The sequence below is a fragment of the Anomalospiza imberbis genome, chromosome 5 (assembly GCF_031753505.1).
Source record: "Anomalospiza imberbis isolate Cuckoo-Finch-1a 21T00152 chromosome 5, ASM3175350v1, whole genome shotgun sequence".
Taxonomy (NCBI): domain Eukaryota; kingdom Metazoa; phylum Chordata; class Aves; order Passeriformes; family Viduidae; genus Anomalospiza; species Anomalospiza imberbis.
The window spans coordinates 3576435-3591037 of NC_089685.1; the positions used below are offsets into that span (position 1 = coordinate 3576435).

Consider the following 14603-nt stretch of genomic DNA (forward strand, 5'->3'; position numbering starts at 1 on the left):
ATAATTTTTTTTTTTTTTTTTTTTTTGTGTGTGTGTATATATACCTAAGAGAAGGCGTCCGCGCCCGGGGAACCCAGGCGTCCGAGCGCAGCCCTGCCTCCTCCCGCTCCATGCCGTTCCGCAAAGGTAGGGATGGATGCTGGATGGGTGGGCAGCATCCCGGGATGCTCGCCCGGGGACTACCTGGGCATCCAGGGCTGGGGCCGTGCCGCCGGCGGTGCCTCCTGCAGGGCTGGGAGATGGGAGCGCCGGGCTGTGCCCGGCTCCGCGTCCAGGAGGATGGGGGACACCCCTGGGGCTGTGTGTGGCGTGCGGGGGTGTGTTCTGGGCAGCCTAAAAGGGCGGCTGTCCCCTCTCCGCCTTCCCTGCGGGGTTGGCCGTCCGTCCCGGGCGAGGGGAAGGAGCTGCTCTGGCTGGCGCAGGGGCTGAGGACAGAGGGCAGCAGGAGGTTTCTGGCCAGCGGGTGCTGCTGGGGCCATGCAGTCTGAGAACTGGCAACCTGCGTGCATTTGTGTCCTTGGGAGGGCTCGGCTGCGGGGCTGCGAGGAGAGCCTGGGCAGGTAAACGGCCCTCACCTGGGCAAGCCCCCTTCATGGCTCACATCTGCACCCCAAACCGCCTCTCTTCCGCAGAAACCCCCACTCGCCACCCCCTGGCTTGGCAGTGTGGGCGAGAAGCGTCCAGTATGGGACCTAAAGCTGCTGTGGATGAGTTTTCCGTCCTCTCCGGGCTGCTGTGAAGCAGAGACTCTTAAATGCCACCTCCTCCTCTTTCCAGAGGGAAGCGGTGGGACGCAGAGCGGGATGCTTGTGGTGGTCCCTTTTCCCAGCAGCTCTCTTGGGTGGAGAAATGGAAGGGGAAGAGTCTTCTCCGGGACACAGACAAGCCAGGGGAGGCAGGGTTAAGTGGGGATGCGCAAGGACACGGGCGGAAGGTGCTGCCCAGCATCGCACACAGGTGCTCCGGCCGGCGGGCAGCCCTGTGCTGGGGCAGGGACCGAGGGGTCACACACCGGCGCTGGCACATCGAAAGGCAGCAGGGGGGGGATGAAACTGGCGGGGAGAGGGCTGGATTTGTTTTTCTGCCCTCTGCCTGCTCTGGGGAGGATGTTACGGGGGTGAGGCGGTGCCCGCAGTGATGCTCGCAGAACCGCATCTCAGGCGCCGAGGTTTCTGCTGCCTTTGAAGGCTCAGCGCAGCGTGATGTGGTTCACACCCTCGCATCTTGACAGCGCAGCAGACCGCAGGGCTCGGCTTAATTTTAGGTGATAAACGGATTAATTTGGAGCAGAGGGAGAGATGCTGGGGGTGGGCGGTGGGAGGAAAGAGCTGAGCTGGGGTGTGAGGCTTTAAAAGAGATGAGCTGGGGAGCAAGGAGAGACCGGGGGAACTTCCCGTGTTGGAGGGCAGCTCCCGTGGCCCAGCTGCAGCCCCAGCAGGGGTAGAAATGACGGGCAGGGCTCCAGCACCTGGGGACACACGGCGCAGTTGCAGCAATTGATGCTTTTCCACGCGGTCCTGCCCAGCACACCTGAATTGGGTTTGTTGGGACGCCGTGCTGCGCTTGTCATCGCTGCCACACTCGTGGGGCACAGCTGACCTGCAAATCCTCGGCAGCTCTGTCCTGCAGCCCTTGTGTCACCGTCGCAGCCGTAGCTCGTCTGTCTCCGAACTTCCTCTAGAGGTCAACCTTGAAATGCCAGAACAGCTTTCAGCAGCTCCGTGCATCTGCCTGCAGCTCCAAGGGAGTCCAAGGTGGCAGAGAAGCCGGTGTGGATGGGTTTTATCCATTGCTTGTGTATTTTAGGGATAATTTTGTCACCACAAGAATTGTCAAGCGCTGGAAAAGTGGTGCCTGGGGGAGTGGTGGACTCTCTGTCCCTGGAGGGATTTAAGACATGCAGATGTGGCACTTGGGGACATGGTTCAGTGGTGGCTTAGCAGTGCTGTGACCTGGCTGCAGCCTTTAACCTCAGTTCAGAGCATCCCGTTGGGCTGCTGGGACCCCACATCACCAGCCCTGCCTGGAGCACTGCTCCGTGGCTGCTGCTGCTGGGCTGCCTGGGCTTCCCAGGGACACATCCATAAGCCACCAAGGCAGGAGGGTTGTGGAGAGCATGGCCTTGTAGCTGCCCTTCGAAAGCTGCCCACAGCAAGCTGTGCACATCCTGCGTTTGCAGGAGAGGTGGGCGTGAAGATATTTTCCTTCTAGTTCAGCTTGGTCCATAAAAATCCTTGCTCAAGGTGGTGGCTTCAGCTGGGTGGGGATCTGGATGTGTTCCTGACCCTCCCAGAGGAATATGGGGACTCCAGGCAGCTCGGCAAGGAGGCTGAGCCTTTACTCTGGGAGCCTTTTGGGAACAGCATCTCACCTGAGGGCTTGCTCACAGCCACCCTGATCCAGGGTGCAAAGAGGAGGCTCTGCCCAAGGGCTGCTGCTCTGTAGACCCTTGGTAGCTTGAGGCACAAGGACACTTTAGGATGAGCATTTTGGAGGCTCTCAGCTGTCTTTGCACACCCCTGTGTGTGGAAATGGAGCATCCTGTGGCAGAAAATGCAAACTCCAGCCCTGTCTTGGCTGGTTTCTCACAGCTTGCAGTTTTGGCATCCCTTTCCTGTGTCTCCCCGAGAAGTCTGTGTGAAATCCTGGTTGCCTTGGCTCTGTTCTGCCTCCTTTCTCCTCGGGCATTGTAGCCAGTGGCATGGCCACAGGATCTGCACTCCATGGCTGTACAACAGCTGCCATTTAGCCGACTCAAGGCATTTGGCAGTTTCAGATATTAAAGAAAGGTATTTCTAGCAGGGATGCTCAAAGACAGATAGGAGGAATGAGCTTAGGACAGAAATGAATTTCCTCCAGCATTGCTGCATCAGCTGGGAGCACTGGAGAGAGAGCCCTGATCCCCAAGCAGTGCCACTACCCCGGCAAAGGCCTGTCTGTGGCTGCAGCTCTGCTATCAGGAGGTGTTGGAAGATTTCACCTAAAGTGCCCTCCCTGAAAAATATGATTTAATTACTGCAGCTGACGCGAGGAAGCCTGGGAGTGTGCAGGTGATAAGCTGGCGGGGCAATGCCAGCGAGCATTTGTCATCTGTCAAAGGACAAATGAAATCCCGGTGCTGCTGGCTGGGAAGGAGCTGGAGATAAGACTGAAAGCCAGTGAGCAGAGAACGAACACATGATGATAGAAGCATGGAACAGTCTGGGTTGGAAAGGATGTAAAAGATAACCTAGTTCCAAACCCTCTGACAAGGCAAGAACAACTTGTACTCGATGAGGTTACTTAAAGTCCACTCCAGCCTCACCTTGCACACTTCCAGGGATGGGGCATCCACCACCTCTCCGGGCAACCTGTGCCAGGGTCTCACCACCCTCATAATAAAAAATTTCTTCCTTACATCCAATATGAATCAACCCTCCTTCACAGTGAAACCATCACCCTTTGTCCTACTGGAACAGATCCTGCTAAATTCTGTCCCCATCTTTCTTATAGGTTCCCTTTAGGCGCTGGAAGGGGCTCTAAGATCTGCCCAGAGCCTTCTTTTCTCGAGGCTGAACTCCACAGCTCTCTCAGCCTGTCTCTATAACAAAGGTTCTCCAGCCCCTGGAGCATCTTCATGGCCTCTTCTGGACTTGCTCCAACAGCTCCACATCCTTCTTATTTCGAAGACCCCGAGCTGGACACAGTGTTCCAGGTGGGGTCTCACGAGAGTGGAGTGGAGGGGCAGGATCCCTCTCTCTCCTACTGCTCCCACTGCTCTGTACATTCTGTTAGCACAAGCTACAACATCCCCTGGGCTCATTTCTGCTTGCTGAGATCAAGGAGCCTCTTGTGAGCAGGGGCAGAGGTGCCTTTTGCCTGCAGCGTGAAGGGAAGGGACGGGACTGTGCCACATCCTGGCACTGTTATTTCTGCTGTCTGTCCCCTGTGCCACCGAGCACTTCCTTGCTGTCCCAGCTCTTGCAGTGACTCAGATTACAACACCCCCTGATGGGAAACTCTGCCTTTGCAGAATGGTTTCGGCTAAAGGTGGAGAACTGCCTTTCTGCAGCTTTTTTTAGGTATTGGAAGGGATAACCTCGTCGCTTTGGGAGGCTTTCTGGATTGCTGGCAATGCCCTGCAAACCCACATGCTGCTGCCTTTGCTGGTCGTGTCACCCATCACTCCTCGATGTTGTGTCTTCCTGGCAGCCCTGGAAAAGGTTTTATCCAGCATTTCCTGTCAGAGGTGCTGGACAGGATTTTTAAGCACTGATGGATGCAGAGAAGCCATGTGAGTAGTCAGGAGCTGCTTGAGGGGGGTCCTGCCAGCTGCAGCTCACCATGGGGACTGTCCTGGTGACAGTGACACCGTGGGTGTCTGTTTGAGGGTATCTGCTCAAAGAGCAGGGAGGAAACATGTGGCAGAACTGGCCCTGGCTCTCCTGACTCACTGGCTTGTGCCTGAGTCAAACCATCACCTTGTTTTCACTGAACACCTTTCGTGGAAGGCTGGTAATCCCCTCCCATCCTGCTTTGTCCCCTGGCCTGTGTTTCTCACTGTGGTATTTTCATACTGGCTCTTGGTTTTGTTTCATCCCCTTTCACCTCACCAGCCTCTTGAGCCAAAGCTCCCAAAGGAGCAGGTGTGTGTCCCCCATCTCACCCCTCCCAGCATCTCCCTGCACTTCCAAGAAAGCCCTGGGTGAGCACGACCTTTCCGCTGCCTCTTGGCCTTTGCACTTTTTTTAGCATTTATGGCCACTCATGGGGAGTTTTTAATGCATTTCGGGGTCACCATGCCCGGTCTTGTTCCCATTATTACTCACTGGGTCATGCACAACCAAGCAGCAGAGTCCACCGTGTCTCCAGGTGCTGGTGCAGGGGGCACTTCCCAGGCTATGGTGGCCCAGTAGGGCAATTTTGGCTGCCACCAGCTGCAGGTGGAACCACCACTCCACTAGAAACTCTTGTAGGAGGCTTCTTAAGGGTGCAGTGGGATTTTTGGGACTCACTCTGCATTCTGATCAGTCCACAGAAACCAGCTGGTGGGGACAGATGTGGGCTCTTAGCACCTCTCAGACTTCCTGAGTCTGGGAATTAAACCACGTTACCATTTTGAAGGTATATCCTCCTGTCCTAACCTGGGAGCAGGCAGACACACCTATAACCTCCCTGCCAGTGCCAGCATCCCACCAAGCAACTCAGGATGCTGGAAAACCCCTCCTTTTGCTGTCCTGCCTCCCTCCTGGCAGGGATGGGGAAGGAGTCTCCATTGCTGTATTTCCAGCCACCAGCTGAAACCAAGCTCAGTGGCTATGTCACACAGGAGAGCAGCTCAGATTGGGCTTGGGCTTCACCCCAGTGCTCAGATCCCACCACCAACACCCCCCAGGCCCCTTTTCAACCTGGCATCCCACCATCCCTGTGTCACTGGAAGCCTGTGCCAGCAGAGCTGCTGCCCTGCTGAACCTTTCCTTAACACACCCTCTGTGATGGAGAAATTGATCTCAGCATAAAACAGCTCCAAAGGCTTTAAATCAGATGACCACAGGTTTTTTTGTTTTTTTTTTTTTCATGGAGGGACGTGGGAGGATTTCAAAACCAGCAGACAGCAAGGTGTGATCCCTGTTTTCCTGGTGTGTGCGTGCAGGCACACACATCTCTGCAGGGCACCTGATTCTTTTCTCCATCATAACTACATTTTAAGGTTAGGGAAAAAAAAAATAAAGGATGGGGCACAGTCCCCAGTTGGGACTCAAGATCAAACCTACACAAGCAGATTTAGGTTTCTTTTGTGTTTTCCTCTGAAGAATTCCTTGTCCTGGCAAGGCATATTAGGATTCCACTAATTAGGATTCCACTGGGGCAGCATATCTTGTATAAACCTTAAATATTCCTTGCTATAAAGAACAGCTATTATCTTCTCCAATAGCATCCTTTTCCAGGCTGAAACCTACTCCCCAGTTTTCTCCTTCCTGGAGAACAAAATCACTGTCATTTTGTCCTTTCCCATATACCCAATTTTAAAAACATCTCCTTGGTATTGCCGACCCATTCCAGATTAAACCTCTTCCCAAAAGCACAGGGCCTGGAGTGAGATGTGCCCTTCCTTAGTGCTGAGGAAGCAGCACCATGCAGTTCAGAAAACCCAACCTCCTGCATTTTGTATGCCACCCTCTAGCTAAAACATCATGGAATTGGGCTTTCCTTTTGGTTTCCCTGCATTATTATTATTAGTGTTATTGCTAATAATAATAATAATAACAACAACTTATATCTTCTTCTGGGACTTCATGCTGTTTGTTTAGAATTGACTGCTGAGACCTTTTGTTCCGCCTCTCCCCAGCCCTTTGCTCCTTGTTGGATGATTTCCAGCTTTATCAATCGAGGCAGGGGAAACAGGCACAGGAGGGCTGAGATGGGCTGGAGGCTGTGCTGATGGTGCCTTTAGCTGCTCGTATCCACGGATCCAGCTCTCTCTGCACCAATCCTGGCAGTGCCAGAGCATCCTGAGGTGTGTTCCCTATGTAGGTACATTTTGGGAATATTACTGGCGCAGGTTTCATTGTACCAGTGCAGTGCAGAGCTTCCAAATCAGCTCCTGTGGGCAGGAGCCGGGCGTTAAAACCCCACCTGCAGAGATGTTGATTTGGGTTGGAAATCAAGGAAAAGCTCTGCTCAGCCCTGGAAAAGATTATCTGAGGACAGAGGGGGCAAGCTGAGACAGACCGACGTCTCCTCGTGAAGAGAGAGGTTTGGGGAGAAACGATGCCGCTGGGGAAGGAGGTGGAGAAAAGGAGGTATTGCCGTGTCCTTGTGCAGTCCCAGCCCCGCTTTGGGCTTTCTTCGGCCAGGGCTGGTGTGAAACAGCTGCGTCCCTTCAACCAGCCCGATTTATTTATTCCCCTCCCCTCCAGCCGCCGCTGCAGCTTGTTTATCCCGCCGGACGCGAGGAGAGCCTTTCCCAGGACAGCGGGGTGAACTTGTTTACCAGTTTTATGTATCATTCCACTGCCCTGCTGGCATGAGGGACGGCGGGGACGCCGGGGCACGGGCCAGTCCCGGGCAGCCCCAGTGGCCACGCACGCCCCGTTGGCGTGGCCGGGCGGGGAGCGCTGCGGGCTGCGCGCTCCGGCAGCCGCCGCTCCTCCGGGGACACGCGAAAGGAGCGGGCAGGAGCCCTGCTGCTCTGCCCTTTCCAGGAAAGCCGGAGAGCAGCTGGGGCTGGTAAACAACAGGGCTGATCTGCCAGTATCTTTTCTCCCGGAGGTGCTTGGTGCGTTAGGGTTTTAGGCTTTTTTTTTTTTTTTTTTTTTTTTTTTTCAGATCTTGCGCTGCATTCGTGCATAATTCCAAGCTCCATATAAAGTGTTAGTTAACTTCACAAACTTCACAAAATGTCTTCATGTTTTGGTCAGAGTAAACAAGCCCTCTGGACCTGAGTTTCAAGGACACCCCACAGCCTCAGATCCTGAAAAGTCTGAACGAAAGTGAATAGGGGGGAAGCAAACTGGGGGTATGTGATTTCATTACCTCCAATTACCTGTAATTGGAGAATTAACCCCTGATATGTAAATGGACCAAAATTATATATGTCTGAAAAACTCATGACTGCCCTTAATTTTCCGGTGTAGCCCCTTGGGGAGGCTTTGTCTGCCCTTAATGTACCTGAAGGCCCTTCAGTAGATATATCTGCTTTTATTCTTTTAACTTGGTGTGGCGTCTGTTCCTAGGTAAGCCCAAAAACACATCAGTACTGGGAGAAATATTGGGTGTTTTGTCTCCTGCTCCCAAATCCATGAGGCCCAAGGAGGGATGTGGCTTCCCAGGATGAGCCAGGATGTTTCATTTGCCTTTACTGGGGGATAAGCATGGTTGCACTGGGTCCTGCTCGTGGGCTTGAAGGTGAGGACTGAACAACTGCCGAGTTCTGTGCCTGGGAGACCCAATTTTTCCACCCCTAAAAATGCAAGTGGGCACTGCCAGGTCACCTGGCACAAGTGCAAAATCAAGGCTCCTCAGTCACCAGTATAAATTTATTTGGAGGAAACTCATGCCTTCATGCCAGGTATGACCCAGGTAAGCAGCCCGCCTTAATGCCAATAGGAGACTCTAATATGGCTGGAGCAGAAATTTGAGAATTTGACTTGTTTTTTATTTCTCCTTCTCACGGACTTTCTTAGAAATCCTCCTTATTGGCCAAGGATTTCTCACAGGAGCAGTAGGACATAGCTGAGGCTGTGATTTGGACTTAGGCATCCCGATCAAGCCCTTCCACAAAAGGAATGTGGGATAGCTTTATGCCAACACCGGGTGCTCCAGGAGTGGATCCATGCTCACAGAACAACATTCCCATGCAAGGCAAAATAAAGAAAAATAAATTTGTAGAATAAACAGTATACAGAATAATAATAAAGAAAAATAAATGGTAGGGTTTTGGGTTTTTTTTTCCAGCCTGGGTCCATTTCCCAGCTGGAGGGCTGGATCTCATTCATGGCTGAGGACAAGGCTTTGGGGTGGGAAGAAGGACTCAGAAGTAGCTTCACCACCAAAATTTCCATGTTGCTGAACCAAGCTGAGCAGGATGAGTTGAGAAGAGGCACCTGCCAGCAGTGATTTTTGTGTTTATTTTTTTCTCCAAGGTGGCTTTGCCAAAGGCAGGGAATGGATTTCCACCTCCTGCCAGCTGTGAATATCATGTGCATGGAGGAACACAGTCAGCAAAGCCTTTGTTTCTCTTAAACATTAAATCACCTCTGGCTGCTGCAGTGTTTCTCCTTTCTTTTTTTTTTTTTTTTTTTCCTTCTCTTAATAATTTTTGGGTGCAGCTGAGCTGCTGAGAAACTGATCACGTCCAAAACATTTACACCATAAATAAAAGAACAATGCAATACACCATTAAATCATGTAGGGCTGTTGCAACAGCAGCAATTAGGTGGAAGGCATGAGGGTGGGAAGCGTTCTTTTTATGGATGTGACTTTCCTAGCCCAAATTCTGGACGACCTGAGGTTACCTTTTCCAGCCTGGCTTGGCATGTGCTGTCACAGGGTGCTGGCAGCCACGGGGTTGGGTGGCCTGGCAGGTAACGGCCCAGCTGCAGGCAAGATGGGACAAGGCAGCGTGGGATGGGGCTGGTGTGTGCCAGTGCTGAGCTTTAGTCACCCCTGTTGTCGATGACTGGCTCTGCCTGAATGCAAGAGGACCAGAATTTTGAGTAGCATCTGAAGGCACTGGCGGCTGCCGGGGGCTGGGGTGGCTGCGTGTGCTCCTGCACGTGTGCAAGGGAGCTGTGCTTGCTCAGGCTCTGGGCTGAGATGGGTTTGAGATGGGTTTTCAGGGATATTCAGCTGGTCAGGTCTGGAATAAGCACCAGAGTTTAGGGCAGGACAGGGAAGGGGCACAGCACATCCATGCTCCAAGCATATCCTGCAGATACTACAAGCTCCTGTGGCACTCTGGCTACCCCACCTTCATCCCAAACCCATGCTGGTGGGATCCCCCTGAGCCACAGCTGCAGAAAGGCCTTGCTTTTGCATAGCTGGCAGGTTTGGGAATTGCTCTGGGCTCTGCTCCATGGGTACAAACTGTATCTCCCACTGGCCCAGTGACCATCCATGGAATCTCTGAGGCATTTCACCCTGCAGTGGGTGAAAGGTGCCCATCAATCAGGCGCCTGGGGCTCTCCCAGCTTGGGTAATAACAACATGAACTGAAGGAAGTCATGCCTTGAGCCTGAGCCTGGCTCTCCTTTATAGGGAAGCTGGCAGGAAAGCCTGCCCAGGAGTCGGGTGTCCCTCAGATCTCTTGTTGACTGTCTAGCAGTTGTTTTCCTTCAGGCTGAGCTCTGGGTAAACAGCTGGGCTGGGAAATGTGAAACCCTGGCTGTGGCCGTGCTGTCGCTTCAGGCGTCAGCCCAGGACGTGCAGGGAGCACGAACCCACCAGAGCTCTTCCAGGAGGGCACAGGGGGATGGACACGTGAGGTGAGCCCCTGTCCTGGGGTCATTTGTTTGTTTTGAGAGGTGTCCTATTTGTGGCACAGAGTTGGTGTTGCGACAGGGTGCCCAGAGCAGATGCGGCTGCCCCATCCCTGGAAGTGTCCAAGGCCGGGTTGGACAGGGCTTGGAGAACCTGGGATAGTGGAAGACGTCCCTGCCCATTGCAGGGGATGAAACTGGATAATCTTTTCTGTCCCTTCCAACCCAAACCATTCTGTGATTCCCTAATGGGTGGTGTTGCTGGAAATGCTGAAGCAGACACAATAAAAGTGTTTTTCCCCTATCTCCATCGTTATTCAGTGAGGATGAGTCATGATCAATGGGCCAAGATGTGCTCCCACCTGTGCCATGCCCTCCTGGCTCTGCCTCTCTGCTCAAGTAACTGCGGTTGTTTGGGAGAAAACTGAGGCCCTCCCAAGTGCTTTGAAGCACAGCATCTTTCCTTGTGACCCCTGCCAGGCACCCAAACGCTGCTTTGCTACTCCCTGTTAAACTCCAGGGCAGAAATCTAAACACTGAGTTGAGTTTTTGAGGGTTTTTTGGTGTTTTTTTTCCCCCCCCCCAAGGAGCTGTTCACAGCTTGTCATTGCGGGTTGGAAAATATAAATGTATTTGAGAAAATATGTTGGCAGCAAGCTCCCCATATTGTTTCAGCTTGCCCCAAAATTCCAGAGAAATTTTCCATTAATATTTTTCATGTCTGATTGGAAAATATCAGGGAAAGAAGAAACAAATTCTGTAGATGTTTTTTAACAATTTTAGACTTTTTTTTTCTTTCCCAGCCAGGTCTCCATGGCATAGAAAAAAGTAAATGAAATATACAAATGAAAATCATATGCTAGGAATTAAATGCACTAAAATCATTGCTCTGTGAGTGGAAGAATTTTAAGAAAACCATGATAAGGAAATTTGGTTATTTAATTTCTGCATTCCAGCAATCTGTGTGATCTGATTCCAGTGATTTGGGTCCAAAACTTGGTTAGGAGAGCTGTTAGGAAATTGGAGGTTCCCTGAGAGAGGTTTTGACTGTAAGGAGCTCCAATAAAAGATATGGAAACAAATCTGGCCCTTACTATTCTAAAATTCAGCTTGTTGACCACACACTTTCCCTCTTACTTGTCTTTCACAGACCTCCTAAAAGCAGTGCCTGCAGGTCTCGAGTTTAAAAGCACATGGCACCGCTCTGGAAAAGTGGGACACGTAGACCTCACCTCTGGAGGCCTTGTGGTTTCCACCAGGCTGAATGGAGAGGGGAGCCCTTGGGGAGGCTGATCCAGGGAACGGCTCAACCCCAGGAGCGGTGCTGGTCCCAGAAGCTGTTCTTCTTGGCCAGAGCCGAGGTGTGTGGGCCGCTGTTGGGCAACCGTTGTCTGGATCATGCCAGCCCTGCGAGGAAGCAGGGATGAGCAGGTTGTCCATGGGCCAGACGTGCTCACAAAGGTGAGGTGTGTGTGGGAAGATCCTCGGCACGTACACGATTTTGACATGCAGCTCCTCACCAAAGCTCTGCTCTTCCTCCCTGCATGGGACTCTGGATTGGACAGGGACTTGTGTTTTGGGTCACCTCGTGCTGGAGAGCACTGAGATGTGTGTGGAATGGTTTTGGGCATAGCTCTGAGGTTCCCTCAGTGGTCAGAGGACACAGACTCCTCCAGGACACATCTCATCCTGGTTTGCAGTCAGTACCCACAGCAGGGCAGCCAAATTGTTCTCTGTGCAAGTGAGTGCCCATTTCCCTCCACAGGTGGTAGAAGTGGTCAAAGGTGACCAGTTCCTTGCAGACACCCCAAAATTACATAAATCCTTCCCAAACTCTACCCACAGCTTTGCTGTGGATGGAGGCAGAACAGCAGGTGCTGAGAGCTTCAACGCCTCCTCCCTGCTCAGCATCCCTCAGGGGAACCTTTCCATCTGAGCCTCCCAGGCAATGCAGATCCTTCTGGGATGCTGCTTCAAAAGCCCCTGTATCAGAAGCCAAACTGATTATCAGCGGGGGTTGAGACCTGAGATAAAAAAAATACCCTTTTTCCTAGGCTGTGATTAATCTGCTGCCCGCTGCTGCCTACAAGCACGTCCTCCTTGATAATCAGAAATACAAACCCATGTTCTCCCCCAGAGCTTTGTGGTTTAGGTTTTTTGCACTACTTTGAAGAGATTTCCCCAGCATCTTTAGGGTATCTGGCTTCACCACGTCATTGCCTGCAACTTTTTAGACGCTTCCCTGTCACCATGACGATGCTGAGGTTGTCACTGGCCCGGGCTTGTTACATAATGAGGTGAGTCAGCCCCAGAAAGGCCACAGCCTTTGCCATTGTTTGATTTAATAACCTGCAATGATGAGATAACGATCCAGGCTCTTAATGAAAGGTGGGTGGTAATGAGGAGTTAGGAAACAGTTCAATAGCAAAGTCCACGGGATAATGACAGGCTGTGATTTCCGGAGGTTGATCCTCGTCCACCGTAAATGGGCTGAGCAGACTCATCATCCGTGGGGGTTTCACATCCAGCGCCGAGCGCCTGCAGGCAGGAGACCTGGAGAGCTGCATCCCAGCTGCATCACCGGGCTGGGAATTAAGTTCTTCAGTGAGCACAATCAACTTCAGCCACTGGGCACCTCCATGAAAATAAATCCTATAACAATCTACTCATGCAGGAGGGCTGGAAATCTTTGTTCTTCCCATCAGATCTCCAACACGCTGCGTTGCTTTGCAGCACTGTGCTGGTTTGGGCTGGGACAGGTTGATTTTCTTCAGAGTAGCTGCTGTGGGGCTGTGATTCTGACTTGTGGCCAAAACAGTGTTGTTAACACAGAGATGTTTTTGTTTTTGCTGAGCAGGGCTTACATAGAGTCAAGGCTTTTCTGCTCCTCAGCCCACCACTGAGGAGGCTGAGGGGGGCACAAGGAGTTGGGAGGGGACAGAATGAGGACAGCTGACCCCAAACTGACCAAAAATATTCCATAACACATTTTGTCATGTTTAGGAAAGGGGGGACATTCGGGGTGATGGTGTTTGCCTTCCCAAGCCACCGCTCCGTGTGATGGAGCCTTGCTATCCTGGGGATCACTGCAAACCTGTGGGAAGTGGGGAATGAATTCCTTGTTTTGCTTTGCTCGTGCACGTGGCTTTTGCTTTACCCATTAAACTGTTTGTACCTCAGCCCATGGGTTTCTCAATCTCCTCTTCCAGTTCTCTCCCCCATCCTACTGTGGGGGACTGAGTGAGTGGGGCAAGCTCCCAGCCAGGGTTAAACCAATAAAGTCCTAAATTAGGTGTGGTTCAAGTGTGAGCAAATGGCTGTAATTCTGCTGATTTTCCCGGAGAAGGCACTGTGGTAACACGTGCCAAGTTCTGCTGGCAGCAGCAGGACAGGGAATATCTGATCTGGCAGAGGGGACACAGCAGCCCTGTAAACACACTTTTCTCTCAGGCCAGCAGGATTTTTCTGCTGGATCAGTGCCTTGTCGCAGGTGGTTGTGGCCTCTTGATTAGGGATGAGGTAACCTAAAGTCAAGTTCAACATCCTGTGGATTTACACCCTAAAGCAATCCCAAGATTTTCAGTAGGGAATTTCACACCTTAAAATAACAGGGCAAACAGGGAAGTGTTCCTATCATGTAACTGAAAGTACCTGGGAGTAGAAGTTTCAACCCAGTGTCAGGCTAATGTGAATATTGTCTTTTCAGAAGCTCTGACAATGCCAAAACCTGAATTGTGGCTCTCTGACTGATCTGCACTCTTTGACCCTTGCTATTAGGACCAAACCTTAACTTCTGCAGCCAGATTTTGTTTCAAGGAGAACCAGTATTAAATTCCTGAGACTGGAATATCCCAACTTCTTGCCATTGATTTACCCTCTAACAACTTTTAGAAACCCGTGTTTTGTAGAATCACAGAATGGCCTTGGTTGGAAGTGGCCTTTAAACTCATCCCCCTCCAACCCCTGCCATGGGCAGGGACACCTTCCACAAAAATAGGCTGCTTCAAGCCCTGTCCAACCTTGGACACTTCCAGGGATGGGGCAGCCACAACTTCGTTGGGCAACCAGTGCCATGGCCTCACCGTCCTTACAGTAAAGAATTTCTTTATAATATCTACTCTAAATCTACCCTCCATGCAACCTATGGAGTCAATTATCTTTATGATTTAGCCCGTTTATGGGGTGAGTTTTGTTTTGCACTAGTCTTGTAAGGTCAGGAACTTTCACAGGTCATTGCTCAATCCTCCTGGAACAGTTTCTGAGCAGACCTGCCAGCTTTGAGAAATGTCCTTACTTTAATGGATGTTTGCAGCTTCAGAATGTTATCTCCAAGTTATATTTTTTGAGAACTGCGGAATATAATTATCTTTAAAAATTAAAAATAAACCTCCTTTCTTAAATATGAATCTCCATCTGGGAGGCTCCTTTGGGGTCATCAGTCCTTGCTAATGGACACCCATTGCACACCTCCCCATTTTTGATCTTAAAATTTACTGGGTCTTCCCAAGGATCATCCAAGACACATTTGGAGGCACCCACCTCTCTGAGGATAATGGAGGAAACCTTGAATGATTTTACTTTTAATTTGATGAACTGAGATTGAATCCAGGCTCTCATTCTTCCATCTTCCCCATATTCATCATA

General features: G+C 51.4%; 1 protein-coding gene across 2 annotated transcripts in view; it reads left to right on the forward strand.

Moving 5' to 3' along the window:
* PFKFB3 (6-phosphofructo-2-kinase/fructose-2,6-biphosphatase 3) overlaps positions 1–14603 on the forward strand; it is a 39496-nt gene continuing 24893 nt past the window's right edge. Inside the window, exon 1 of one of the 2 annotated variants that reach the window (XM_068189418.1) lies at positions 1–126. In XM_068189418.1, coding sequence (XP_068045519.1) covers positions 111–126 — 16 coding nt within the window. In that variant the 5' untranslated portion in view covers positions 1–110. The remainder of the gene's footprint in view (positions 127–14603) is intronic. The other variant, XM_068189415.1, reaches the window with a different exon arrangement.